At 41.5% G+C, this 26,713-nt stretch overlaps 1 protein-coding gene across 3 annotated transcripts in view; it reads right to left on the bottom strand.

Annotated features, from left to right (window-relative positions):
* Positions 1-276: 276 nt before the first annotated feature.
* kiz (kizuna centrosomal protein) overlaps positions 277-26,713 on the bottom strand; it is a 50,979-nt gene continuing 24,542 nt past the window's right edge. For 2 of the 3 annotated variants that reach the window (XM_020500979.2, XM_020500983.2), the window contains 2 exons: positions 14,369-14,415; positions 13,037-14,002 (listed from right to left, as the gene is read on the bottom strand). In XM_020500979.2, the coding sequence (XP_020356568.1) occupies positions 13,908-14,002; positions 14,369-14,415 (142 nt within the window). In that variant the 3' untranslated portion in view covers positions 13,037-13,907. Of the gene's footprint in view, positions 783-13,036; positions 14,003-14,368; positions 14,416-26,713 lie in introns of those variants that run through there. The other variant, XM_020500980.2, reaches the window with a different exon arrangement.

Here is a 26,713-nt window from a genome sequence, read left to right as displayed (position 1 = left end):
TCAACTGTATCTGTAAGGTCCCTAAAGTCAAGCAGTGAATTTCAAACACAGATTTAACCACAAAGACCAGGCAGGTTTACCAATGTCTCGCAAAGAAGGGCACCTATTGATGGATAGGTAAAAATAAAAAAGCTGACATTTTTGTGGTTGAAAAACGAGTTTTAATGACTCCAACCTAAGTGCATGTAAACTTCCGACTTCAAATGTATGTAAATGAGACATTTATGAATTTAATTTTGAATACATTTGAAAGAATTCCCAAAACCTGTTTTCACTTTATCATTATTGTCTATTGTGTGTGGGTGAGAAAGAAAAAAAGTAATACATTTTGAATTCAGGCTGTAACACAACCAAATGTGGAATAATTTAAGGGGTATGAATACTTTCTGAAGGCACTGTAACAGACAAAACAACTATTTAATTCTGTGCTGAGGTGCAGATACAGGGCTTTCTGTCACGCCTGCTCCCGCACTTCCACCATGGCGCTCGAGGGCACCAGGCTCCCCAGCATTGCGCACTCCTGCCATCATCATTACGCACACCTGCCTTCCCCCGTCATGCGCATCAGCGATTGGACTCACCTGGACTCAATCACCTCTGTCATTACCTTCCCTATATCTGTCTGGTTCAGCGCTCTGTTCCCGGCTTCTGCATGGATTGTCGTCTGTCTTTGTGTTTCCCAGTTCTGACACTGTTCCTGTCCTGTTGCATGTCCGTTCCAAATTAAATGTTGACTCCCCGTACCTGCCTCCCTTCTCCAGCGTTGTCCCCTACAGCTTTCCCTGGTGGACAGAATACTATCAGTGGATTCAATACCTATACATGTATAGGTTACTGCCAAAATAAAGGAAACCGTTGAGTAAATGAGGGATACAAAGTATATTGAAAGTAGGTGCTTCCACACAGGTGTGGTTCCTTAGTATATTAAGCAATTAACATCCCATCATGCTTTGGGTCATGTATAAAAATGCCCAGTTTCCCATTATTTTGGCTACCATGGCTAATAGAAGAGATCTCAGTGACTTTGAAAGAGGGGTTTCAAAGGAGCATAGGGGGTTTACATATGTGTGTATGTGTGTGTGTCAGTCACCAGACCTCAGCTCAATTGAACACTTATGGGAGATTCTGGAGAGGCGCCTGAGACAGCATTTTCCACCACAATCAACAAAACACCAAATGATGGAATCTTTCTCGGAATAATGGAGTCGCATCCCTCCAATAGAGTTCCAAACACTTGTAGAATCTATGCCAAAGCTCATTGAAACTGTTCTGACGGCTCGTGGCGGCCCGACGTCCTATTAAGACACTTTATGTTGGTGTTTCTTTACCTTGTTTGGAGCCATGAAAAGGCTTTGTGGGAGCACTTTAGACTGGAGCATTTACCAAAGTGACAAACTAAAAGCATGTCCTTCATGTGTCCTTGAGATACTGTATGCAAGAAGTATACAGGTAAAATAAACAGTTGCCTTCCAGTGGAAAGGAATTCATCTTACATGGTACAAAAAGGCATAGAGCTTCTTTATATTAGGCATTCTCTGCTCCAAGAGGGAACTCTTTGGAGATTTGATGGAGAGTGAATTTTTCATTTCTACAGCACTCTCGGATGCCTCAAAGACACTGCGGGGCATTTTAAACAGGAACATAGGCCTGCCCTACAGGGTGTTGCCCATAGAATTGCAAGACACAACAATCTAGTCATTCCATTTCAAGGTTTTATTAGTTGTATGTAGAGGATACACATCAATAGAGGCTCCTCAGAGGCAGAAGGGGAGGACCATCCTCCTCAGTGAATTTCATAAAAAATAAAATAGTGAAACTTTAAAGTTATACTTTTTAGATAAAACTATACTAAATATATTCACGTCACCAAATAACTGATTAAAATACACGGTTTTGCAATGAAGGTTTACAGTAGCCTCAGAAGACCTCTGCAGGGTAGCACCACAGTGAAGCACCAGCTAGCTTCTGTCCTTCTCTGGGTCCATTGACTTCCTTACAATACATAGGAGGCTCATGGTTCTTACCCACTTCCATAGACTTACACAGTAAATATGACAACTTCCGGAGGACTTCCTCCAACATATCAGAGCTCTTGCAGCATGAACTGACATGTTGTCCACCCAATCAAATGATCAGTCAATGAATCTAGTATTGAAAGCATAAGCTATAGCGAGCTAGCACTGCTAGTAGTTGAGTAGTTAACTCAAATAGAGAGAGAGAGACAATAGTTTAACAGTTTTGAACAAATTAAGTTATTTCAAAATGAATATGAAGCAAGAGAGAGAGAGAGAGACAAGGCAAGAAGGGCATTCTATGCCATCAAAAGAAACATAAATTTCAACATACCAATTAGGATTTGGCTAAAAATACTTGAATCAGTCATAGAGCCCATTGCCCTTTATGGTTGTGAGGTCTGGGGTCCGCTCACCAACCAAGACTTCACAAAATGGGACAAACACCAAATTGAGACTCTGCACGCAGAATTCTGCAAAAATATCCTCCGTGTACAACGTAGAACACCAAATAATGCATGCAGAGCAGAATTAGGCCGATACCCACTAATTATCAAAATCCAGAAAAGAGCTGTTAAATTCTACAACCACCTAAAAGGAAGAGATTCACAAACCTTCCATAACAAAGCCAACACCTACAGAGAGATGAACCTGGAGAAGAGTCCCCTAAGCAAGCTGGTCCTGGGGCTCTGTTCACAAACACAAACACACACTACAGAGCCCCAGGACAGCAGCACAATTAGACCCAACCAAATCATGAGAAAACAAAAAGATAACTACTTAACACATTGGAAAGAATTAACAAAAAAACAGAGCAAACTAGAATGCTATTTGGCCCTACACAGAGAGTACACAGCGGCAGAATACCTGACCACTGTGACTGACCCAAAATTAAGGAAAGCCTTGACTATGTACAGACTCAGTGAGCATAGCCTTGCTATTGAGAAAGGCCGCCGTAGGCAGACATGGCTCTCAAGAGAAGACAGGCTATGTGCTCACTGCCCACAAAATGAGGTGGAAACTGAGCTGCACTTCCTAACCTCCTGCCCAATGTATGACCATATTAGAGAGACATATTTCCCTCAGATTACACAGATCCACAAAGAATTCGAAAACAAATCCAATTTTGAAAAACTCCCATATCTACTGGGTGAAATTCCACAGTGTGCCATCACAGCAGCAAGATTTGTGACCTGTTGCCACGAGAAAAGGGCAACCAGTGAAGAACAAACACCATTGTAAATACAACCCATATTTATGCTTATTTATTTTATCTTGTGTCCTTTAACCATTTGTACATTGTTAAAACACTGTATATATATATATATAATATGACATTTGTAATGTCTTTACTGTTTTGAAACTTCTGTATGTGTAATGTTTACTGTTAATTTTTGTTGTTTTTCACTTTATATATTCACTTTGTATGTTGTCTACCTCACTTGCTTTGGCAATGTTAACACGTTTCCCATGCCAATAAAGCCCTTGAATTGAATTGAATTGAGAGAGAGAGAGACCGAGCTATATTTGGTTGTGTTTTTTTTAAACTTTCACTTAGCTAGCGAATGCAGGTGCCTAGTTTAGCCTAGCTGGTGTCGTGACATATATTAATATGACAACTGTTGCTCATCGAATGATTAAAGGTTTCTAATTGCGTGATTAACTGAATCAAGCAATTATTAACTCATTAACCTGGGGCACCATGGGAAAATTTGTTTTATTGAGTTTCTATTTCCCAAATGAACTCAAAGAATATCAGAATATCGATTTTACAACAGCCGCTAATTAATCAGTTACCTCTACAGTCTCGTTCTGAACGTCGCATAATCCGGGAATCTGCACGGACCCGGGTCTCACCAATGAGTTCGTACCACACCAATCTTAGTTGAGTATTTATTTACTAGAAAGCTAAAATGATGATAAAAGATATACATACACAAAAACACATTCTAGGCTATGGATTAGAACTTAGTATAACGGGCCAACACACTATGGTGCGTGTTACCCAAAATGGGGATTTAAAAGAGAGAGAAAAAGAGAAAGTACACGAGAGAAATATTCATTTGGGTGAATTTGTCAGCTATGCTTATTCTAACCCTAGCCTTGCCCCAAACTGCTGCTCTTATGGGTCAGAATATAATGATGTAATTACGTGGGGAAGGTCTCCGTGGATTCTCCGCGTGGACCGTTCAGGCTGCTCAATGACGCACTTCTCCAGCGCAGCTCTTTGGTTGTCCTCACGATGTCAGTGTCCTTTTGGCTTAGGAGTCTGTTCCCTCGCCCTTGCTCTGGAAGGGCTCTTCTGAGGACAGACAGCTCTGTAGCTCAGAGCTCACAGCGTAGGAATGAAACAGTGTAGATACCACGATTCGATGGGGAGTGGAGGCTAGGTGGTTCGACTTGAATTCACCCGCTTAGACACAGCTACTCATCCGTAGCTTGGGTAGAAAAATATTTCTTTGTCTTCAAACTTGCATTTTGGGTTCGTTGACTTTCTAGACCTCGGCTGTAGCTTGGGTCACTTAGTCTCAGTCTTAGTCTGTAAATTCTTCACTCACAGGTTTTATACCCTCGGGTCAGAAGTGGGCATAACGGCCTTTAGGGCAATTCTCTGGGCGTACCAAGTTAACAGGCAAGGTCTAGATTTGACTCAAATCCAATTTTAACTTCACATTTCATCTTTACCAAAGCATTCTCTTTGATTTGGACATTTTCCACACTACGTACAATGTATAAACATCAAACATATACTAGGTAAACTGTTGACGTTACAATGTTTTTGTAATAACGCCATCTATTAACCTTCAAAAATGACGTACATTTTCATATTCAATCTATTGTCATGACCACCATTGTGGCTGACGGAAACCATTGTTCCAAAGTCCCTTTATTTCATGTTTAATGTTCTGAGTCTGGTTCTCCATATTGAGGGGACACAGGAATGTTGAGTGGCCTAAGATTTACCAGGGACGTGAGGGGTCGTAAAACTCCCACATCTTCAGACCCCTAGATCTGTAGGGTTGTGGTCTCCTGTAACCTGAACTGATCAGGACAGTCATGACACTGGCTATGGCTATCCAACACTGGAACTCTTCCAAGTCAAGGTAAGATTTCGATTTTATAAATGTATTGCCAGCGGGGCCCACCGGTGTAACTGCTAAACTGCTTTCTGACTGTACACTGTACTGCATGACTGTAGAGGGTTTACTAATGCGTTAGTTATAGTATGTTGACTATGAGAAACAGTGACATAGGCCTACACGCTGAATAATAAAAAATTATGAATCCCGTATTGGTCTTTCACAGTAGGGCAAACAAAAGCTGTACTGTGCAAGTAGGCTAATAGTAGGCCTACCATTGAAACAGATTCATGTAAAAAGAAAATGCACAGGTTTTCAGATTGATGCAAATAATCATGATATCATTCTGACAGCTACTTTGTAGCTACTATAGTTAACATTTAATTTGGGAAAGCCTTCCCATCTACCAGAAGATGGTTAGGCCTATCATTAGCATGGATATATTTTTTCTATTCCTTAATAGTTTGAAACCTGGACGCTTTACTTCATATTATGAGGCATGTCTTACTTTACTTGAAAGTAGCCTATAGCCAAAATCCCACCATAGAAACGTGGAGGCAATAATTTTTTAAATAAGGACTCACTCATAGGCTTTCTCTTGTTCTATTGGTTTTCTTTCAACTTTCTTTCATTGTCTAACAGCCAAATCATATTAGCAACCCATGATAGTTGTATATTTAAACCCCCTTCTTTCAAAATATATAATGGATAGTTCCAGCTCTGTCCATGAAACCGCTCACATGTGCGGAGCACATTTTAGAACAGTTTTGCTGCCAGAAAAGGCTCCGCTGATAGCCAGGGGTAGCAGTGGTAAGGTGTTGGGACTGCTGTTGGGAAAGCTTTATGTAGGCCCTAACAGTTTATGGACACCGTTTGTCACTGTTGTAGTCCAATTAATGTATTGTTTAGTTTTGTGTTGTGTCGTGTAGTGTAGTGAGTTTGCCCCACGATTGACATTGGCTAAAACCACCACTGCACACACACATGGTATACACCATCCAACAAAATGCTTACTTGCAGGTTCCTTCACGACAATGCAACAAATTAAGAAATACAAAAAATAAAAGAATATGATCATAAAGTAAATGGCTCAGTAGAATAAAATAAACATTTTAGCATAAGTATACAAGAAGGCAGAATTGATTTAAGTGATAATGCCCGAGAAGCAGGTGTTTGGAGGATATATTGGCACGGGTGTTAGGCCGGAGACGAAGTCAAGAAAATGTGCTCTCTAGTCAGGATACTGTTGTTCAGAGGAGCTAGCCAACAACACAGCTAACACAATCACTTCAAACGGAAGCTGGAAAGACTGCAAACTAGCTGCATTGCGTTTAATTTGACCTGTTTCTATTGACATTTCTTTCTATATATCCATAAAAACGATGCCAGCTGATGCATGATTTCGACTGGCTAAGAAAAGCTGTCTGCCTGTCTGTCTCGTCCCGACAAGTTCATTACTACAACTGGAGATCTCATTTCAATATTGAAACAATGTTGCAAATGTCGGAGAGACAGACAGCAAGGTTTATACAAATCTCTGCAGTTGAAAACCAAACGCTAGTCTGAAAGAAACGGGAGATAATGTCTAGATGCTTTTTATAGTGAAGATCAAGTTTAGAAATTGCAAGGCTGGACTGATGAGACAGTGGATTGCGCAGTGAGATGGAACAGAGTCAATAGGCATTTCAATGTCATAGCTTTAGCCGGTGGTAACATGTTGAAGACACCGGTTGGTTTTAACCAATCAGCATCCAGGATTAGACCCACCTGTTGTATAACGTCCAATATTTACATGTGTTTTGGGGAAGGGGGATTGGGGGAAAAGTGTATCAATTGTTCAGTAACCAGAGTCTGGTAGCAGCAGTTGTAGCATGAATGTACTGTATACAGTATGTGTGTGTGTGTGTTTGAGTATCTGTACCCTGCTGAAGGTGCCGCAGGTGTTTTTAATAACAGTGACCTATTCTTTGCTTTATGGTTTAATAGATGCAAATCAAAGCTACTTTTTGTGTAATTGTAAACTTAGAAAATTGAAAGTGAACACTCACACTGTTGGTTAAATTGTTTGTTATGAGTGCTATGAGTGCATCCTGCATGGCCATACACAAGCATAAAAGAGCATTTTTTTTCTATGGTAGACCGTTGTGATAGAAACTACACATTATATGGCATGTGTTCACATCACATACAACTAAGACTCGGCTTTGTAATTGGGAGTGATGATGGTATGTAAAATGATCCATACTGCAAGTAGCCCATGTTTGATGCTTCAACAACAGATCTCATACTGTATGTTGAAGAGCCGATGCTCTAATATTGTCTGTATTATCGAATAAGTATGTATACTTTAAGAAGCCATTGAGCCTTGAATCACAGAATCTCCCCTGACATGTCAGGGTGCTCTAGCAAACAAACAGCAGAGAACTGAGGACACCATCCAACCTGGAACTGAGTAAGTAGTGTTTGGTCTGATGCTATTTTGAAAGCCAAGAAGAAAAATAAAAAATTCAAAAAATTAAAGTACATTACAATGATATATTTTACTTTATGGGGATTGAATGCTGAGTTAAGGCTTACAAAGACAGACCAGATGCAAATTCAATTAGCACTAAGGTGTGAAGTAAAAGGTGTCGAGGCCTTTGGGCCCAACAAGTGGCATGAGTCTTTGAAGCATCCTCTGAAGCTCCCTCATGCTGTTCAAAGACCATTCACTGGAATTTTCTACAAGAACTCTGCCTCCAAAAATAAAAGCTTCTCCCAAGTGGGTATGACACTCCTGTTTCCTGCTGCACTGCTGCTTGGATTCCACCTGGCGATCTGTTCACCGTCTGCCCTGGCCTGTCTCCCCCACCACACTCCCCCGTCTCTCCCGAGCTTTCGCTCACCTCCAGCACACACGCACTGTTGGGGCGAGTGACTCTGAACTTACAATGGCTAGCCCCAAGTCGTTATATATAAAAAAATGTCTTGTGCATTTTGCTATATTGCTATTTACCTCATGACTCCTGCATGCTTTGTTGACTACAAACTTTCTTAACCCAACCGTGGGATAGACTATGTTTGTTCCCACACTTGGGACTCTGACTCTCTATTGGTTACACAGACTTTTGCCCTCCCATCCTATCCTAACCACCTCTTGCCGTCTATATATTCATGTTACCTGATGAAATTGCTGTACAATTGTCACGATCGTTATAATGAGTGGACCAAAGCGCAGCGTGATCTGGGTTCCACATCTATTTATTACTAAGTGAAACTCACAGCAAAACAAAACAATAAATCTCAAACTAAACGTGAAGCTAACAATAGTGCTAACAGGCAACTATCCATAGTCAAGATCCCACAAAGGGGAAATGGCTGCCTAAATATGAGCCCAAATCAGAGATAACGATAAACAGCTGCCTCTGATTGGGAACCATACCAGGCCAACATAGATGTATAAATCACCTAGATAACCCACCCTAGTCACACCCCGACCTAACCAACATAGAGAATAGAAAAATCAGAAAAATGAGAAATAAGTGCACTCAGGCTATCCGGAAGGCCAAAGGTAGTTCCCTTAAGGAGCAGTTCTCTCTCTGTGGGTCTAACCCCAAGAAGTTCTAGAAAACGGTTAAAGACCTGGAGAATAAACTCTCTCCCTCACAGCTGCCCATGTCCCTTAATGTTGATGATGTGGTTGTCACTGACAAGAAGCACATGAATGAGCTCTTTAATCACCACTTCATTAAGTCAGGATTCCTATTTGACCCAGCCATGCCTCCTTGCCCGTCCAACATTTCCTCAACTCCCACCCATTCTGTGACTATCCCCAATGCTTCTCACTCTTTTTTCCCCTGCCACGCTACAACGTTTCTCCCTGCAGTCAGTCACTGAGTATGAGGTGCCAAAGGAGCTCCTTAAACTTGACCCCAAAAAAGCATCTGGGTCAGATGGTTTAGATCCTTTCTTCTTTAAGGTGAGAGCCCCTATTATCGCCAAGCCTATCTCTGATCTTTTTAACCTGTCTCTCCTCTCTGGGGAGGTTCCCATTGCTTGGAAGGCAGCTACGGTTCGTCCTTTATTTAAAGGGGGAGATCAAGCTGATCCTAACTGTTATAGGCCTATTTCTATTTTGCCCTGTTTATCAAAAGTGTTGGAAAAACTTGTCAATAATCAACTGACTGGCTTTCTTGATGTCTATAGTATTCTCTCGGGTATGCAATCTGGTTTCCGCTCAGGTTATGGATGTGTCACTGCAACCTTAAAGGTCCTAAATGTTGTGCTGGTATTTTTATTGACTTGGCCAAAGCTTTTGATACGGTAGACCAGTGGTTCCCAAACTTTTATAGTCCAGTACCCCTTCACACATTCAACCTCCAACTGCTTACCCCCTCTAGCACCAGTGTCAGCGCACTCTCAAATGTTGTTTTTTGTCATCATTGTAAGCCTGCCACACACACACTATACGATACATTTATTAAACATAAGAATGAGTATGAGTTTTTGTCACAAGCTGGCTCGTGGGAAGTGACAAAGAGCTTTTATAGGACCAGGGCACAAATAATAATAATCAATAATTTCACTCTTTATTTAGTCATCTTACATATGAAACCTTATTTGTTCATCACAAATTGTGAATAACTCACTACAGGTTAATGAGAAGGGTGTGCTTGAAAGTGCGTGACAGAAAGGATGCACATAACTCTGCAATGTTGGGTTGTATTGGAGAGAGTTTCAGTCTTAAATCGTTTTCCACACACAGTCTGTGCCTGTATTTCGTTTTCATGCTAGTGAGGGCCGAGAATCCACTCTCACATTGGTACGTGGTTGCAACGGGCATCAGTGTCTTACCAGCGCGATTTGCCAAGGCAAGAAACTCTGAGCGCAGCCCTATCCAGAAATCTGGCAGTGGCTTCTGATTAAATTAAATTTTCACAGAACTGCTTGTTGCAATTTTGATGAGGCTCTTGTTCAGATATCGGTAACTGAACTGTAGGCAGGGCATGAAAGGGATAATGAATCCAGTACCTGAGTAATTGCGCACCCAGCTCACTCAGGTGCTTCACATATCACATTTCACATATCACATTTGACATTTTTGACATTTTCCGTAAGCTTGAGGTCATTTGCACACATATGATGGAAAGACCTGTGTGTTGTCCTTGTTAATGCAGACAGAAAAGATCTCCAACTTCTTAGTCCTAGCCTCAATTTTGTCCCGCACATTGAATATAGTTGCGGAGAGTCTCCGAGAGTCTCCCTGTAATCCTCGATTCAGATCATTCAGGCGAGAAAAAACATCACCCAGATAGGCCAGTCGTGTGTCAGACAAGTGAAAATGATGGTCAGTAAAGAAAACTTTAAGCTCGTCTCTCAACGTAAAAAAACGTGTCTATACTTTGCCCCTTGATAACCAGCGCACCATGTTCCAGCGTATGTTGTAAAAGCGTTTATATGGTCGCTGCACCAAATCATTGCATAATGCAGAAAATACACGAGAGTTCAAGGGCCTTGCTTTAACAAAGTTAACCATTTTCACTGTAGTGTCCAAAACGTCTTTCCAGTTGTCAGGCATTCCCTTCGTAGCAAGAGCCTCTCGGGGGATGCTGCAGTGTACCCAAGTGGCGTCGGCAGAGACTGCTTGCACGCGCCTTACAACTCCACTATGTCTCCCTGTCATGGCTTTTGCGCCATCAGTACAGATACACACAACTACTGTGCCTCTCTTAGAGTGCAGGGTATAAAGTCAGAACATCTGCTGTCTCAGCCACTGCCTGTCACCAAGAGAGTACCCCAAGGCTCGATCCTAGGCCCCACGCTCTTCTCAATTTACAGGCAGTAGGAAGCTCTCTCATCCCTTTATATGCAGATGATAGTCTTATACTCAGCTGGCCCCTCCCGGATTTTGTGTTAAATGCTCTACAATAAAGATTTCTTAGTGCCCCACAAGCATTCTCTACCCGTAAACTTGTTCTAAACACCTCCAAAACAAAGGTCATGTGGTTTGGTAAGAAGAATGCCCCTCTCCCCACAGGTGTGATTACTACCTCAGAGGGTTGAGCTTGAGGTAGTCACCTCATACAAGTACTTGGGAGTATGGATAGATTGCGCATTGTCCTTCTCTCAGCACATTTCAAAGCTGCAGGCTAAAGTTAAATCTAGACTTGGTTTCCTCTATCGTAATCGCTCCTCTTTCACCCAAGCTGCCAAACTAACCCTGATTCAGATGACCATCCTACCCATGCTAGATTACGGAGAATTTGTAGATCGGCAGGTAACGGTGCTCTCGAGCGGCTAGATTTTCTTTACCATTCGGGCCATCAGATTTGCTACCAATGCTCCTTATAGGACACATCACTGCACTCTATACTCTTCTGTGAACTGGTCATCTCTGTATACCCGTCGCAAAACCCACTGGTTGATGCTTATTTATAAAACCCTCTTGGCCTCACTCCCCCCTATCTGAGATATCTACTGCAGCCCTCATCCTCCACATACAACACCCATTCTGCCAGTCACATTCTGTTAAAGGTCCCCAAAGCACACACATCCCTGGGTCGCTCCTCTTTTCAGCTGACTGCAGCTAGCGACTAGAAAGAGCTGCAACAAACACTCAAACTGGACAGTTTTATCGCAATCTCTTCATTCAAAGACATGTCATGGACACGCTTACTGACAGTTGTGGCTGCTTAGTGTGATGTATTGTTGTCTCTACCTTCTTGGCCTTTGTGCTGTTGTCTGTGCCCAATGTTGTCTTAGGTCTCTCTTTATGTAGTGTTGTGTTGTCTCTCTTGTCGTGATGTGTTTTGTCCTATATTTAATTTTTATTTATTTTTTAATCCCCCGTCCCCGCAGTAGGCCTTTTGATAGGCCGTCATTGTAAATAAGAATTTTCTCTTAACTGACTTGCCTAGTTAAATAAAGGTTAATTAAAAAAATGTAAAAATTATTTGCAGCCTGCTACCACTGTGTCAATCAGGAAAAGTTATCTTCCAAGCTATTTATTGTGTTGTTATACACCGAGTATACAAAACATTAAGAACACCTGCTCTTTCCATGACAGACTGACCAGGTAAAAGCTATGATCCCTTATTGATGTCACTTGTTATATCCACTTCAATCCGTGTAGATGAAGAGGAGACAGGTTAAAGAAGGATTTTTAAACCTTGAGGCATGAGATTGTGTATGTGGGCCATTCAGAGGGTGAATGGGCAAAACTAAAGATTGAAGTGCCTTTGAACAGGGTATGGTAGGTTATGGTATGTGCCAGGCACACCGGTTGTAACAAGAACTGCAACACTGCTGGATTTTCACGCTCAACCGTTTCCTGTGTGTATCAAGAATGGTCCACAACCTAAAGGACATCAAGCCAACTTGACACAACTGTGGGAAGCATTGGAGTCAACCAGGACCAGTGGTTGACTCCAATGTGGAACGCTTGACACCTTGTAGTCCATCCCCCAATGATTTGAGGCTGTTCTGAGGGCAAAAAGGTGTGTGTGGGGGTACAACTTAATAGGAAGGTGTTCCTAATGTTTGGTATACTCTGTGTATTTTGTACAATATACCTCCTCTCACAGAGTTATCTGCTGCACCAAGTATCTGTTGACCTGCTCCTTAACACAGATATTATGTTAGGGAGCCTTTTAGCAAACTCCAAATTATCCCGACACATTCCCTTTCTGCGTGAGGTGCAGGGCTGGCTGAAGCCATTACTGGTAATGAGTGTGGAGTCCTACTTTAGAAGGTTCAGGCATATAAAGTCACCTAAAAGCTGACTAATGGAATCCTACCGATGTACTGAACGCCAGGGGCTTTTACAATATTACAACATAACATGGCTTTACAAATGTTCAATATTCTATAGACATGATACAGATTAACTTTCATGTACGATTCAGAAAGGCGACCTCTCACAAGAGGTTATTTACAGAACTGGAAAACAGGCTGAGGGCCAGTGGAGATGCTGCATGGTTCAGGTGAATTTATTTCCAAGGCATTTTAACTAGTGTAATGAATAGTCACTGTCATTGACATGCACTGCTACTTGAAGGGTGAAAAGGAAAAGGGTGGATGGGAGGAGGGAGGTTGATGGGTTTAACAAACTGCATGTTTTTTTTCCACAAAATTAATTATTATGTCTTTTGAGTACTGTATGTCTACTCGACACGTCATTTGATCACCAAGCATTATAAAAAAAAATTGAACATGAAAACATGATTGTACTTCTTCTGAGCAATAAAAAACGAGTGAGTTTGAAATGTCATAGCAAATGAAAAGGCCCATGGGAAATGAAAAAGAATACAGGTCTGATATAATCATTGTATATAAGTACAACTTGTTTCAAAAACATACATTGTGATCATTGTGGATCTGTTAACACGACGGTACATCTTGTCCTGGGCGATGGGCCACTTCAACAGGTCCGCAGGTCGTTTGGTAACATCCAGAGTGGCCATTGTTCTTTGTCATTTCACAGGTTACTCACGTCACTACACTCAAGCATGCTAGATGCAGACCACTCGGAGATGCTAGCAGCATTCAAAATGCATGATTTCCAGCCTAGTGCAAACAAATCGCTTCAAAAGACCCGTTTAATCTATTTCAAGCTGTTATTATGAGTTGTAAGAGTCATTCAGATGAAGAGACTGAAGCAGGGTTAACATCGGTGCGTTTGAAAACTCTTCACATACTTTAACCATAGTAAGAGGTATCAGGTTTATCATTATACCTTTTTTTATGATACAGTATGCATACAGTTTACAATGTACAACGTAGAGAGAGTTTCTCTCAGCAGCTTCTGTTAAGAATCCCTTTTCTCAGGTAGTCAGTCCTAAAAATCCTCAGAATTGTCATTGTTCGTATTGTATTGAGGGCGCAGAGCTGCTTCTATCTCGGAGTTGCTGTCGTCTGACTCTCCCCAAAAAGCTACAAAATAAATAACAAACCCAACATTTGACGCCTGAAACTGAATCATGAAATTCATAAAAGCAGAGATGGGGGGGTATTCAAATGCAAATAGAAACGGATAGTCATTGTGAAATGCATACTAATTACACATGTAACATGGCTATTACAGAGAGCAAGATCTTGAATAATTGTCCATGTGCCCTTTTCACACCCATTTGTGATCCATACTAAGATGGATGATTCTGACATTAGCATAACATAACATCTCACATGGTTCACAATATTGCTAACTTATTGCTAACAACTAGCTAGCCTGCTTGGAGATATGACAAAGATAGACAGCATTATTTAGGCTTTGGCTTTGTAATGCATTCTAAAACTCACCTTTAGACTGTACAGCAGAGTAGGTTTTCATTTTTGTCGTTTCTCTCCTGAAAATACAAAGAAAACAGTCAATAGCCCTGTGTTTTGTTGATAGAGCATCATTTCAAGAAGCAACAGTGGTCTTTCACATTGAGAGCACTTAAGATTTCAAATGTGTATGGCAGTTGTGTCCAATAAGGAAAACCTCACCAGTTGTGCCAAAAGACACACAAACCTTTTATAATCTCATACAAGAAACAATGGTTCAGAATTCACACAAGTCAAGCACATAACAGGTAAATAGCCTTAAAGGATAAAAAATTATATTGTTGCCACACAGTCAGTGAAATCCTAGAAAAACCATCAATAAAAGCTCAGTACATGTCCCATCAATCAAACGCACAACTCACACCAACAAATACCTTGTTTCTTGTACCAGTGCCCTTACCAAAATGTGTATCTAACACACACGTTACAAGGATGCCTATCCAAACATGGAGGAGCCAGACTTTCAAGCCTAAGCTCGTTTTAAAGGAAAGGAAAACCAAAGGAAACTTCCTTGACTCCTGTTCTAATCGTGCTGAAGGACTTCCACAAGCCCCCACTTTATTCAGAAGTGGTCCAAAGACAGGGTTGCTGGGTTCCCATAGCATCAGTGATGTCGCTATGTAAATGTAGGACCCCTGAAAAGGCTTTGATGTGCCTTGATGCATATGCAGTAGGCCGTTCCACTTTTAAAGGCCTCTTCAATTTACATCATCACAGGGCCTATTCACAACCACCACAATACATCCCAATCATCTTTCGGGTTATCGTATATCCATATGGCCAGTTGTTTATATTTTTATGTCCTACGGTGAAAGTCTTTTCTTTGAGCTGTAACAAAAATAGGGCAGAGTTTGCTCCCTCTCTCTCACACACACACACACACACACACACACACACACACACACACACACACACACACACACACACACACACACACACACACACACACACACACACACACACACACACACAGGTTGTGTTGATTCATCTGCATCCATGTGTCCCTCAATTGAAACGCATGACCCCTTTGATTGCCATCCTCACAATTACCCCCTTCTCCCCCAAGCACAGCCTTGGCAGAGCCAAATGTGACTGCTGTACATCGAGTATATGAACTCAATTATGTTATAGGTATATATATATATATATTTTTTTTGAAATCCTCCCAACTCCCCATTTCTAACAGTGAGAAGATTGCTTTCCAATACAATGCATTCAATTATGTAGCCGGCATAACTATTACGGTGTGACCATCACATTCACATATCAATAAGCTTCCTGGCAGATATTTGGATGATGTCTACCTCTTGCCTCAAGGCAAGAGAAAAAGAGTATAACTCTGAAAACCTTTGGCACTCCGAGCAGGCAAAACAAAATAAAGCCAGTCAAAAAACCAAGGTCAAAAAAGTAGATGTGTGGGACGAGGCAAAGATGCAATCACAAATGATTAGCCTGTCTGCATCTTAAAAGGGCACCTTGCATACAGTATGTCCTTCTGAAACCCAGAGCAAGGCTTTTGTTGGGGGCCTTAAGCCTTTTAGATTACACCTTTTTTGTTCAAAAAGGTACAGATTCAGATATAATTCAATTAGATATTCTTTATGCAGGAAAATGGAAAAATGTGTTTATTCAGACTAGACAAATATACAGTGCCTTCAGAAAGTATTCACACCCATTGACTTTTTCCACATTCTCTTTATTACAGCCTGAATTTAAAATGGATTCAATTTAGTTGTTTTGTCACTGGCCCACACACACAATACCCCATAATGTCAAAGTGGAATTGTATTTTTAGAAAATTATTTCAAAATGAAAAGCTGAAATGTCCTGAGTCAATATGTATTCCTCCCCTTTGTTATGGCAAGCCTAAATAAGTTCAGGAGTACAAATTTGCTGAACAAGTCACATAATAAGTTGCATGGACTCACTCTGTGTCACACCCTGACCTTAGAGATCCTTTTAATTCTCTATTTGGTTAGGTCAGGGGGTGACGAGGGTGGGCAATCTATGTTTTCTATTTCTTTGTTGGCCTGGTATGGTTCCCAATCAGAGGCAGCTGTCTATCGTTGTCTCTGATTGGGGATCATATTTAGGCAGCCTTTTTCCACCTGTTGTTTGTGGGATCTTGTTTTTGTGTAGCTGCCTGTGAGCAGCCCAGAACCACAAGTTTTGTTTTATATTTATTAAACATGTGGAACTGCAAGTAAGCTGCGCCTTGGTCCATTCATTCAGACGAGTGTGACACTCTGTGTGCAGTAATAGTGTTTAACATGATTTGTGAATGACTACCTCATCTCTGTACCCCACGCACACGATTACAGTTGAAGTCGGAAGTTTACATACACCTTAGCCAAATACATTTAAACTCTGTTTTTCACAATTGCTGACATTCAATCCTAGTAAAAATCCCCTGTCTTAGGTTAGTTAGGATCACCACTTGATTATACGTAAGAATGTGAAATGTCAGAATGGTAGAGAATTATTTATTTCAGCTTTTATTTCTTCCATCACATTCCAGTGGGTCAGAAGTTTACATACACTCAATTAGTATTTGGTAGCATTGCCTTTAAAATTGTTTAACTTGGGTCAAACTTTTCAGGTAGCCTTCCACAAGCTTCCCACTAAGTTGGTTGCATTTTGGCCCATTCCTCTAGACAGAGCTGGTGTAACTGAGTCAGGTTTGTAGGCCTCCTTGCTCGCACACGCTTTTTCAGTTCTGCCCACAAATGTTCTATAGGATTGAGGTCAGGGCTTTGTGATGGCCACTCCAATACCTTGACTTTGTTGTCCTTAAGCCATTTTGCCACAACTTCAGAAGTATGCTTGGAGTCATTGTCCATTTGGAAGACCCATTTGCGACCAAGCTTTAACTGATGACTTGATGTTGCTTCAATATATCCACATAATTTTCCTACCTCATGATGCCATCTATTTTGTGAAGTGCACCAGTCCCTCCTGTAGCAAAGCACCGCCACAACAGGATGCTGCCACCCTCGTGCTTCACGGTTGGGATGGTGTTCTTCGACTTGCAAGCCTCCCCTTTTACCTCCAAACATAACGATGGTCATTATGGCCAAACAATTCTATTTTTGTTTCATCAGACCAGAGGACATTTCTCCAAAAAGTATGATCTTTGTCCCAATGTGCAGTTGCTAACCGTAGTCTGGCTTTTGTATGTCAGTTTTGGAGCAGTGGCTTCTTCCTTGCTGAGCGCCTTTCAGGTTATGTTGATTATAGGACTGGTTTTACTGTGAATATAGATACTTTTGTACCTGTTTCCTCCAGCATATTCACTAGGTCCTTTGCTGTTGTTCTGGGATTGATTTGCACTTTTCACAAAGTACATTCATCTCTAGGAGACACAACGCGTCTCCTTCCTGAGTAGTATGATGGCTACGTGGTCCCATGGTGTTTATACTTGCGTACTATTGTTTGTACAGGTGAACGTGGTACCTTCAGGCATTTGGAAATTGCTCCCAAGGATGAACCAGACTTGTGGAGGTCTACAAATAATTTTTCTGAGGTCTTGGCTGATTTCTTTAGATTTTCCCATGATGTCAAGCAAAGAGGCACTGAGTTTGAAGGTAGGCCTTGAAATACATCCACAGGTACACCTCCAATTGACTCAAATTAGGCTAATTGACATATCAGAAGCTTCTAAAGCCATGACATTTTCTGGAATTTTCCATGCTGTTTTAAAGGCACAGTGTATGTAAACTTCTGACCCACTGGAATTGTGATACAGTGAAATAATATGTCTTGTAAACAATTGTTGGAAAAATGACTTGTGTCATGCACAAAGTAGATGTCCTAACTAACTTGCCAAAACTAGTTTGTTAACAAGAAAAAACAAGAAATTTGTGGAGTGGTTGAAAAACAAGTTTTAATGACTCCAACTTAAGTGTATGTAAACTTCCGACTTCAACTGTATCTGTAAGGTCCCTAAAGTCAAGCAGTGAATTTCAAACACAGATTCAACCACTTGACCAGGCAGGTTTACCAATGTCTCGCAAAGAAGGGCACCTATTGATGGATAGGTAAAAATAAAAAAACAGACATTTTTATATCCCTTTGAGCATGGTGAAATGATTAAATACACTTTGGATGGTGTATCAATGCACCCAGTCACTACAAAGATACCGACGTCCTACCGGATTCAGTTGCCAGAGTGGAAGGAAACCGCTCAGATTTCAGAGGCCAATGGTGACTTTAAAACAGTTAGAGTTTAATGGCTGTGATTAGAGAACTGAGGATGGATCAACAACATTATATAGTTACTCCACAATACTAACCTTATGGACATAATGAAAAAGAAGCATTTACTGAACAAGGCACCAAAGTAATACTGCAAGAAATGTGACAAAGCAATTCACTTGGGGCAAATCCAATACAACACATTACCGAGTACCACTCTCCATATTTTCAAGCTTAGTGGTGGCTGCATCATGTTATAGGTATGCTTGTAATCATTAAAGACTGGGGAGTTTTTCAGGATTAAAAAATATGCATAATGGAGCTAAGCACAGGCAAAATCCTAGAGGAAAACCTGGTTCAGTCTGCTTTCCACCAGACACTGGGAGATCAACTCACCTTTAAGCAGGACAATAATTAATACTTTCTGAAGGCACTGTAAGTCAACTTTAACGAGTTGTACTTACCTACAAAATACAAAAATACTTCAGCTATAAAATGACTCACAGCCCTGATCCAATTTGTCAAAGTTACAGTGGAAGCTGTTTGCAACCTTGCAGTGGACATATTTAAATGAACACATTTTAGACTTCATTCCACGTTCAAAATTACTTTGTAAGATTGTCTTCTTAGCAGCCATTATACCCAGCATAAAAATCTGTATTTTTTTTTATATGTCATGTTCAAATCACCTTTAAGTAGGAGCAATTCTCAAGAGAATGGCAACATCCACAAGTATAGATTAAGTGTCAGACACTCCTGTAACATTTTTTGCTTCTCATTGAGAGAATGTTTGATTTAGGGAATACCAGACATAAAACTGTAATTACACAAAACGCACACGCAAACAATCAATAGTTACATGGTCAAGTCATAATTTTGGGAAGTGCAACCTTGTAGTTCTGACTACACCGTTTATCCATAAGAGCATTCATGAAGTCTTAGTGCAAGGTGAGCTTCAAATTAAATGTTTTTAAAAACGGTCTGTACTTTTCAGAAAATTGGCACTTGAAGTGAAAGTGGAACAGCAAAGAGTGTCTTGTCGTGATGTGTTTAGTCCTATATTTTTTATTTTAATCCCAGCCCCCATCCCTGCAGGAGGCCTTTTGCCTTTTGGTAGGCCATCATTGTAAATAAGAATTTGTTCTTAACTGACTTGCCTTGTTAAATAAAAGACGAAGTCTGGTTTGCTACTTCCCATTTAGCCTGCTGCTACACTAACATAACTTGTCAAACACGGTCCCTCTTATTTTGGATAGGGACGTATTTTACAAAATTATACATCAGCTGTTACGGCATTGCATCCTAGGCTATGCCATCTGAAAACACAGACATAATCAATATTTATGTATATATTCACATTCCTTTTTTAAATCTCAAGACATTTACAGCAACATGTTACTTCTTCTCCCCGCCACTGTAATGACGGTAATAAATACATGTTTCCGGGGAATAAATTGGACTATTCTTTTATAACTTCCGCAGGCAGCATGGGAATGATCCGTCAGCTGCTCCACTTCAGACAGGGACCAGACTGATTTTCAAGACTGGGCCATTACCATAGAGAGCCCAGGATGCCAGTGACCCCTTCAAATCTAATATTACATTTCCATAAACATTTATGCCAGTTCATATTGTGCTGAGTTTCCCTTAATTGAGGCAATGATCTGAATATGTAAGACAGACCGGGCTGGCCACTGTTTTGCACTCTGGTAGACAGAGGTGAATGTAATGTGAAAAATGCTGCAAATTATAGCTACCATTGAAATGCCTCCTTTTTGGAGAGTCTCCTTCCTGGTTTATGTGATTGTTACATATTACTGTAAACCTTATGCTATATCTACATTACAATAAGGTTTGTGAGCAGGACTGGCATCCTTCATTCACAACTTCATGATTTTTTCCCTAACATTTGATTATTGTCTATCATTAGGTTATAGGCCTCGTAGAATTAAGAATTGTATGATACATTTGGTACAAATGATACAAAGAAAATATCAATATAACCAATCATGTCATAGCCCTTATAAAATAATTCCACAATTACAAATCCGTATTATCCCACTGCATGTGAAAAAGCAGACTTTGGGGAAAAATAATTAGACATACTTATTGCTAGTGTCTAAGTAAAGGAGACCTAGACCTATGACTGCCTCCTTCGCTTCTCATATGCTATCTTTTCAAACTGCACTATATAATGATTGTGAATGTTTTTGTAATGAGTTCATTGGAATGAAGGTAATTTGATGATGTTCTTCCATAATGGAAAAGCTATACAGGGTGGTGGATTCTGTCTGGAAAAATAATGCTTACCTTGCATTTCATATACTGTTAGCACAGCCTGTTAGAGAATGCTGCCTCTATTTACACTGTCTTTTTTAAGCTCCTAACACCCACACAGAAATGCTAATAGCACAGGCACTCTAGCACAGCGTTTGTCTAAAGGTAAAGGGAAAAAAAGAGGGAGACCCATCACCCCATCACTCCCATCAACTCCTACTCCCTTCCCAGCTATGACCCACAGCTAAATTGTTTAGATGTTGAATAAAGCAGAGGATTATAGTAGGATGGAGCACTCAGGGGATTCACCGATTTCCACTCTGTGCTCTCTAATGTATGAGTGCTCTCTGCTGGCCATAAAGGAAAACTGCAGCACTGGAAATAGTGCCACAGATTCACACTCGGGTACATTCATTGATAGTAGGTGGCTCCTTCATTGGAATCAGAGCTGCTTGACAGAACAGAACACATTGACTGACAGAAATAAAATGTAATATTGTTATTCAATTCAATTCTAGACCATTGAAATTAGTTACAAATGATATACTGAACAAACAAAAAAAATAGAATGTGCAAAAAATGTCAATTACCTTACAAAATGTTCTTTTTTTTAGTTCTTTAAAATCACTGTAAAATAACAAATCTCATAAAAATGCAGCCTTCTGATTATGTAAGGCAAAATTATATATAAAACCAAATGCTCAGTATACATTCAAACACCATTGTCCACCTACTAGAAATCGGTCAATTTTAATAACATTTCTAAATTGTATTAGTCACATGCGCCAAATACAACAGGTTACAACACCTTACTTACGAGCCCCTAACCAACAATGCAGTTAAACTAAATAAAAAAATGAAGAAAAAAGTAACACGTAATTAATGAGCTGTAGTAAAATAACAATAGCGAGACTATATACAGGGGGGAACCAGTACAGAGTCAATATGCGGGGGTACCGGTTAGTCGAGGTAATATGTACATGAAGGTAGAGTTATTAAAATGACTGCATAGATGATAACAACAGAGAGTAGCAGCCGTGTGTGTGTGGGGAGGGGGCAATGCAAATAGTCTGGGTAGCCATTTGATTAGATGTTCAAGAGTCTTATGGCTTGGGGGAAGAAGCTGTTTGGAAGCCTCTTGGACCTAGACTTGGCGCTCCGGTACCGCTTGCCGTGTGGTAGCAGAGAGAACAGTCTATGACTTGGTTGGTTGGAGTCTTCGACAATTTTTAGGGCCTTCATCTGACACCGCCGGTATAGCGGTCCTGGATGACAGGAAGCTTTGCCCCTTGATGTACTGGGCCGTACACACTACCCTCTAGTGCCTTGCGGTCGGAGGCCGAAAAGTTGCCATACCAGGCAGTGATGTAACCAGTCAGGATGCTCTCGATGGTGCAGCTGTAGAACCTTTTTGAAGATCTGAGGACCCATGCCAAATATTTTCAGTCTCCTGAGGGGGAATAGGTTTTGTCGTGGCCTCTTTACGACTACCTGGTGTGCTTGGACCACGTTAGTTTGTGGTGATGTGGACACCAAGGAACTTGAAGTTCTCAACCTGCTCCACTACAACCCTGTCGATGAGAATGTGAGCGTGCTTGGTCCTCTTTTTCCTGTAGTCCACAATCATGTCCTTTGTCTTGAGCACGTTGAGAGAGAGGTTGTTGTCCTGGCACCACACGGTCAGGTCTCTGACCTCCTCCCTATAGGCTGTTTCGTCGTTGTCGGTGATCCGGCCTACCACGGTTGTGTCAATGGCAAACTTCATGGTGTTGGATCTGTGCCTGTCCGTGCAGTCATAAGTGAACAGGGAGTACAGGAGGGGACTGAGCACGCACCCCTGAGGGGCCCGTGTGTTGAGGATCAGCGTGGCGGATGTGTTGTTACCTACCCTTACCACCCGGGGGCGGCCCGTCAGGAAGTCCAGGATCCAGTTGCAGAGGGAGGTGTATAGTCCCAGGGTCCTTAGCTTATTGATGAGCTTTGAGGGCACTATGGTATTGAACGCTGAGCTGTAGTCAATGTATAGCATTCTCACATAGGTGTTCCTTTTGTCCATGTGGGAAAGGGCAGTGTGAAGTGCAATGTAGATGACATCATATGTGGATCTGTTGGGACTGTATGCAAATTGGAGTGGGTCTAGGGTTTCTGGGATGATGGTGTTGATGTGAGCCATGACCAGCCTTTCAAAGCACTTCATGGCTACAGACGTGAGTGCTACGGGTCGGTAGTCATTTAGGCAGGTTACCTTAGTTCCTGTGCTCAAGGACACTAGGTGGTCTGCTTAAAACATGTTGGTATTAGACTCGGATAGGGAGAGGTTGAAATGTTAGTTGGTCAGCGCAAGCTCCAGTACACGTCCTGGTAATCCGCCTGGCCCTGCAGCCTTGTGAATGTTGACCTGTTTAAAAGGTCTTACTCACATTGTCAATGGAGCGCGTGATCACACAGTCTTCCAGAACAGCTGGTGCTCGCATGCATGTTTTAGTGTTATTTGCCTCGAAGCGAGCATAAAAGTAGTTTAGCTAGGCTGGTAGACTCGTGTCATTGGGCAGCTCTCGGCTGTGCTTCCCTTTGTAGTCTGTAATGGTTTGTAGGCCCTGCCACACCCGACATGCGTCAGAGCCGGTGTAGTACGATTCAATCTTAGTCCTGTATTGACACTTTGCCTGTTTGATGGTTCGTCGGAGGGCATAGCAGGATTTCTTAAGCTTCCGGTTAGAGTCCCGCTCCTTGAAAGCGGCAGCTCTAGCCTTTAGCTCAGTGCGGATGTTGCCTGTAATTCATGGGTTCTGGTTGGGGAATGTACGCATGGTCACTGTTGGGATGAAGTCATCGATGCACTTATTGATGAAGCCAATGACTGATGTGGTGTACTCCTCAATGCCATCGGAGGAATACCAGAACATATTCCAGTCTGTGCTAGCAAAACAGTCCTGTAGCTTAGCATCTGCTTCATTTGACCACTTTTTTATTGATCAAGTCACTGGTGCTTCCTGCTTTAATTTTAGCTTGTAAGCAGGAATCAGGAGAATATAATTATGGTCAGATTTGCCAAATGGAGGGTGAGGGAGAGCTTTCTATGCACTATGTGTGGAGTAAAGGTGGTCCAGAGTTGTTTTCTCTCTGGTTGCACAATTAACATGCTGACAGAAATTTGGCAAGACCGATTTAAGTTTCCCTGCATTAAAGTCCCCAGCCACTAGGAGCGCCACCTCGGGGTGAGCGTTTTCTTTTTGCTTGTGGCGGAATACAGCTTATTCAATGCTGTCTTAGTGCCATCCTCTGATGGTGGTGGTATGTAAACAGCTACGAAAAATACAGATAAACTCTCTAGGTAGATAGCTTATCATGAGATACTCTACCTCAGGCGAGCAAAACCTTGAGACTTCCTTAGATATCGTGTACCAGCTGTTATTTACAAAAATACATAGTCCGCCACCCCTTATCTTACCAGACGCCGCCGTTCTATCCTGGCGATACAGTGTATAACCAGCCAGCTGTATGTTGATAATGTCGTCAGTGAGCCATGGCTCCGTGAAGCATAAGATATTCCAGTATTGAATATCCCGTTGGTAGTTCAATCTTCCGCATAGGTCATCGATTTTATTTTCCAAAGATTGCACCTTTGCTAGCAAAATGGAAGGCAGTGTTTAAAAAAAAAAGTTAAACAACGCAAAGGAGAAGAGAAAAAAACACGTAAAAATGTCAGCCTTCTTCTCCGGTTGCCCTTTGGCCCTAATCTATGGATTTCACATGACTGGGCAAGGGCACAGCCATGGGTGAGCCTGGGAGGGCATAGGCCCACCCACTTTGGAGCCAGGCCCAGGCAATCAAAATGAGTTTTTCCACACTAAAGGGCTTTATTACAGACAGCACTCCCCTCAGATGATCCCACAGGTGAAGAAATTCAATGTGGAGGTCCTGGGCTGGCATGGTTACACGTGGTCTAGAGTTGTGAGGCCAGTTGGACATTAAGCCAAATTCTCTAAAACAACGCTTATGGTAGAGAAATGAACATCCAATTCTCTGGCAACAGCTCTGGTGGACATTCCTGCAGTCAGCACCCCAATTGCACGCTCTTTCAAAACTTGAGACATCTGTGGCATTGTGTTGTGTGACAAAACTGCACATTGAGTGGCCTTTTATTGTCCCCAACACATGTTGCACCTGTGTAATGATTAATCGGTTTCTTGATATGCCACACCTGTCAGGTGGATGGAATATCTTGTCAAATGAGAAATGCACAATAACAGGGATGTAAACAAATTTGTGCAAAACATTTGAGAGAAATGTTTTTTGTGCATATGGAACAATTCTGGGATATTTTATTTCAGCGCATGAAACATGGGACAAAGAATTTACATGTAGCATTATATGTTTGTTCAGTATACAAATTGATTTAACTACCCAAGTTAGACAACCTACTTATTGGAATGTGACACATTTTCTAATTCCATTTTCTACTTACTTTTATCATGAATAGAAATGAAAACACTTTACATTGTATGATTAAAAGCCCAGTGCAGTCAAAAAGTTGATTTTCCTGTGTTGTATATACATTAAGTACACAAAATATTATGCTCTTTCCATGACATAGCTTAGACCGGGTTTCACCTTGGTCCGCTTATTGATGAAACTCGTTAAATCCACTTCAAATCAGCGTAGATGAAGGGGAGCAGACAGGTTAAAGAAGGATTTTTAATCCTTGATACAATTAAGACATGGAGTGTGCATGTGCGCCATTCATAGTGCATTCAGAAAGTATTCAGACCCCTTGACTTTTTCCACATTTTGTTATGTTACAGCCTTATTCTAAAATCAGTTAAATAGTCCCCCCCCCTTATCAATCTACACACAATACCCCATAATGACAAAGCAAAAACAGGTTTTTAGAAATGTTTAAAAATGTATTAAAAAAACTGATATCACATTTATATAAATATTCAGACCCTTTACGCAGTACTTTGTTGAAGCACCTTTGGGAGCGATTGAAGCCTCGAGTCTTCTTGAGTATGACACTACAAGCTTGGCACACCTGTATTGGGAAATTTCTCCCATTCTTCTCAGCAGATCCTCTCAAGCTCTATCAGGTTGGATGGGGAGCGTCACTACACAGCTATTTTTAAGTCTCTCCAGAGATCAGATTCAAGTCCGGGCTCTGGCTGGGCCACTCAAGGACATTCAGAGACTTGACTCGAAGCAACTCCTGCGTTGTCTTGGCTGTGTGCTTAGGGTCATTGTCCTGTTGGAAGGTGAACCTACGCCCGAGGTCCAGAGCGCTGTGGAGCAGGTCATCAAGGATCTCTCTGTACTTTGCTTGGTTCATCTTTCCCTCTATCCTGACTAGTCTCCCAGTTCCTGCCAGTGAAAAATATCTCCACACCATGATGCTGCCATCACCATGATTCACCGCAGGGATGGTGCCACGTTTCCTCCAGACGTGACGTTTGGCATTCAGGCCAACGAGTTCAATCTTGGTTTCATCAGACCAGAGAATCTTGCTTCTCATCGTCTGAGAATCTTTAAGCGCCTTTAGGCAAACTCCAAGCAGGCTGTCATGTGCCTTCCGTCTGGCCACTCTATCATAAAGGCCTGGTTGATGGAGTGCTGCAGAGATGGTTGTCCTTTTGGAAGGTTCGCTCATCTCCACAGAGGAACTCTGGAGCTTTGTCAGAGCAACCAGTGGGTATTTGTTCACCTCCCTGACCAAGGCCCTTCTCCCCCGATTGCTCAGTTTGGCCAGGCTGCCAGCACTAGGAAGAGTCTTGGTTGTTCCAAACATCTTCCATTTAAGAATGATGGAGGTCACTGTGTTCTTGGGGACCTTCAATGCTTTAGAAATGCTTT

The sequence above is a fragment of the Oncorhynchus kisutch genome, linkage group LG14 (genome assembly GCF_002021735.2).
Source record: "Oncorhynchus kisutch isolate 150728-3 linkage group LG14, Okis_V2, whole genome shotgun sequence".
Classification (NCBI taxonomy): Eukaryota; Metazoa; Chordata; class Actinopteri; order Salmoniformes; family Salmonidae; genus Oncorhynchus; species Oncorhynchus kisutch.
The sequence above is the reverse complement of the archived record's forward strand: the minus strand, read 5'-3'. Positions and strand labels throughout refer to the sequence as shown.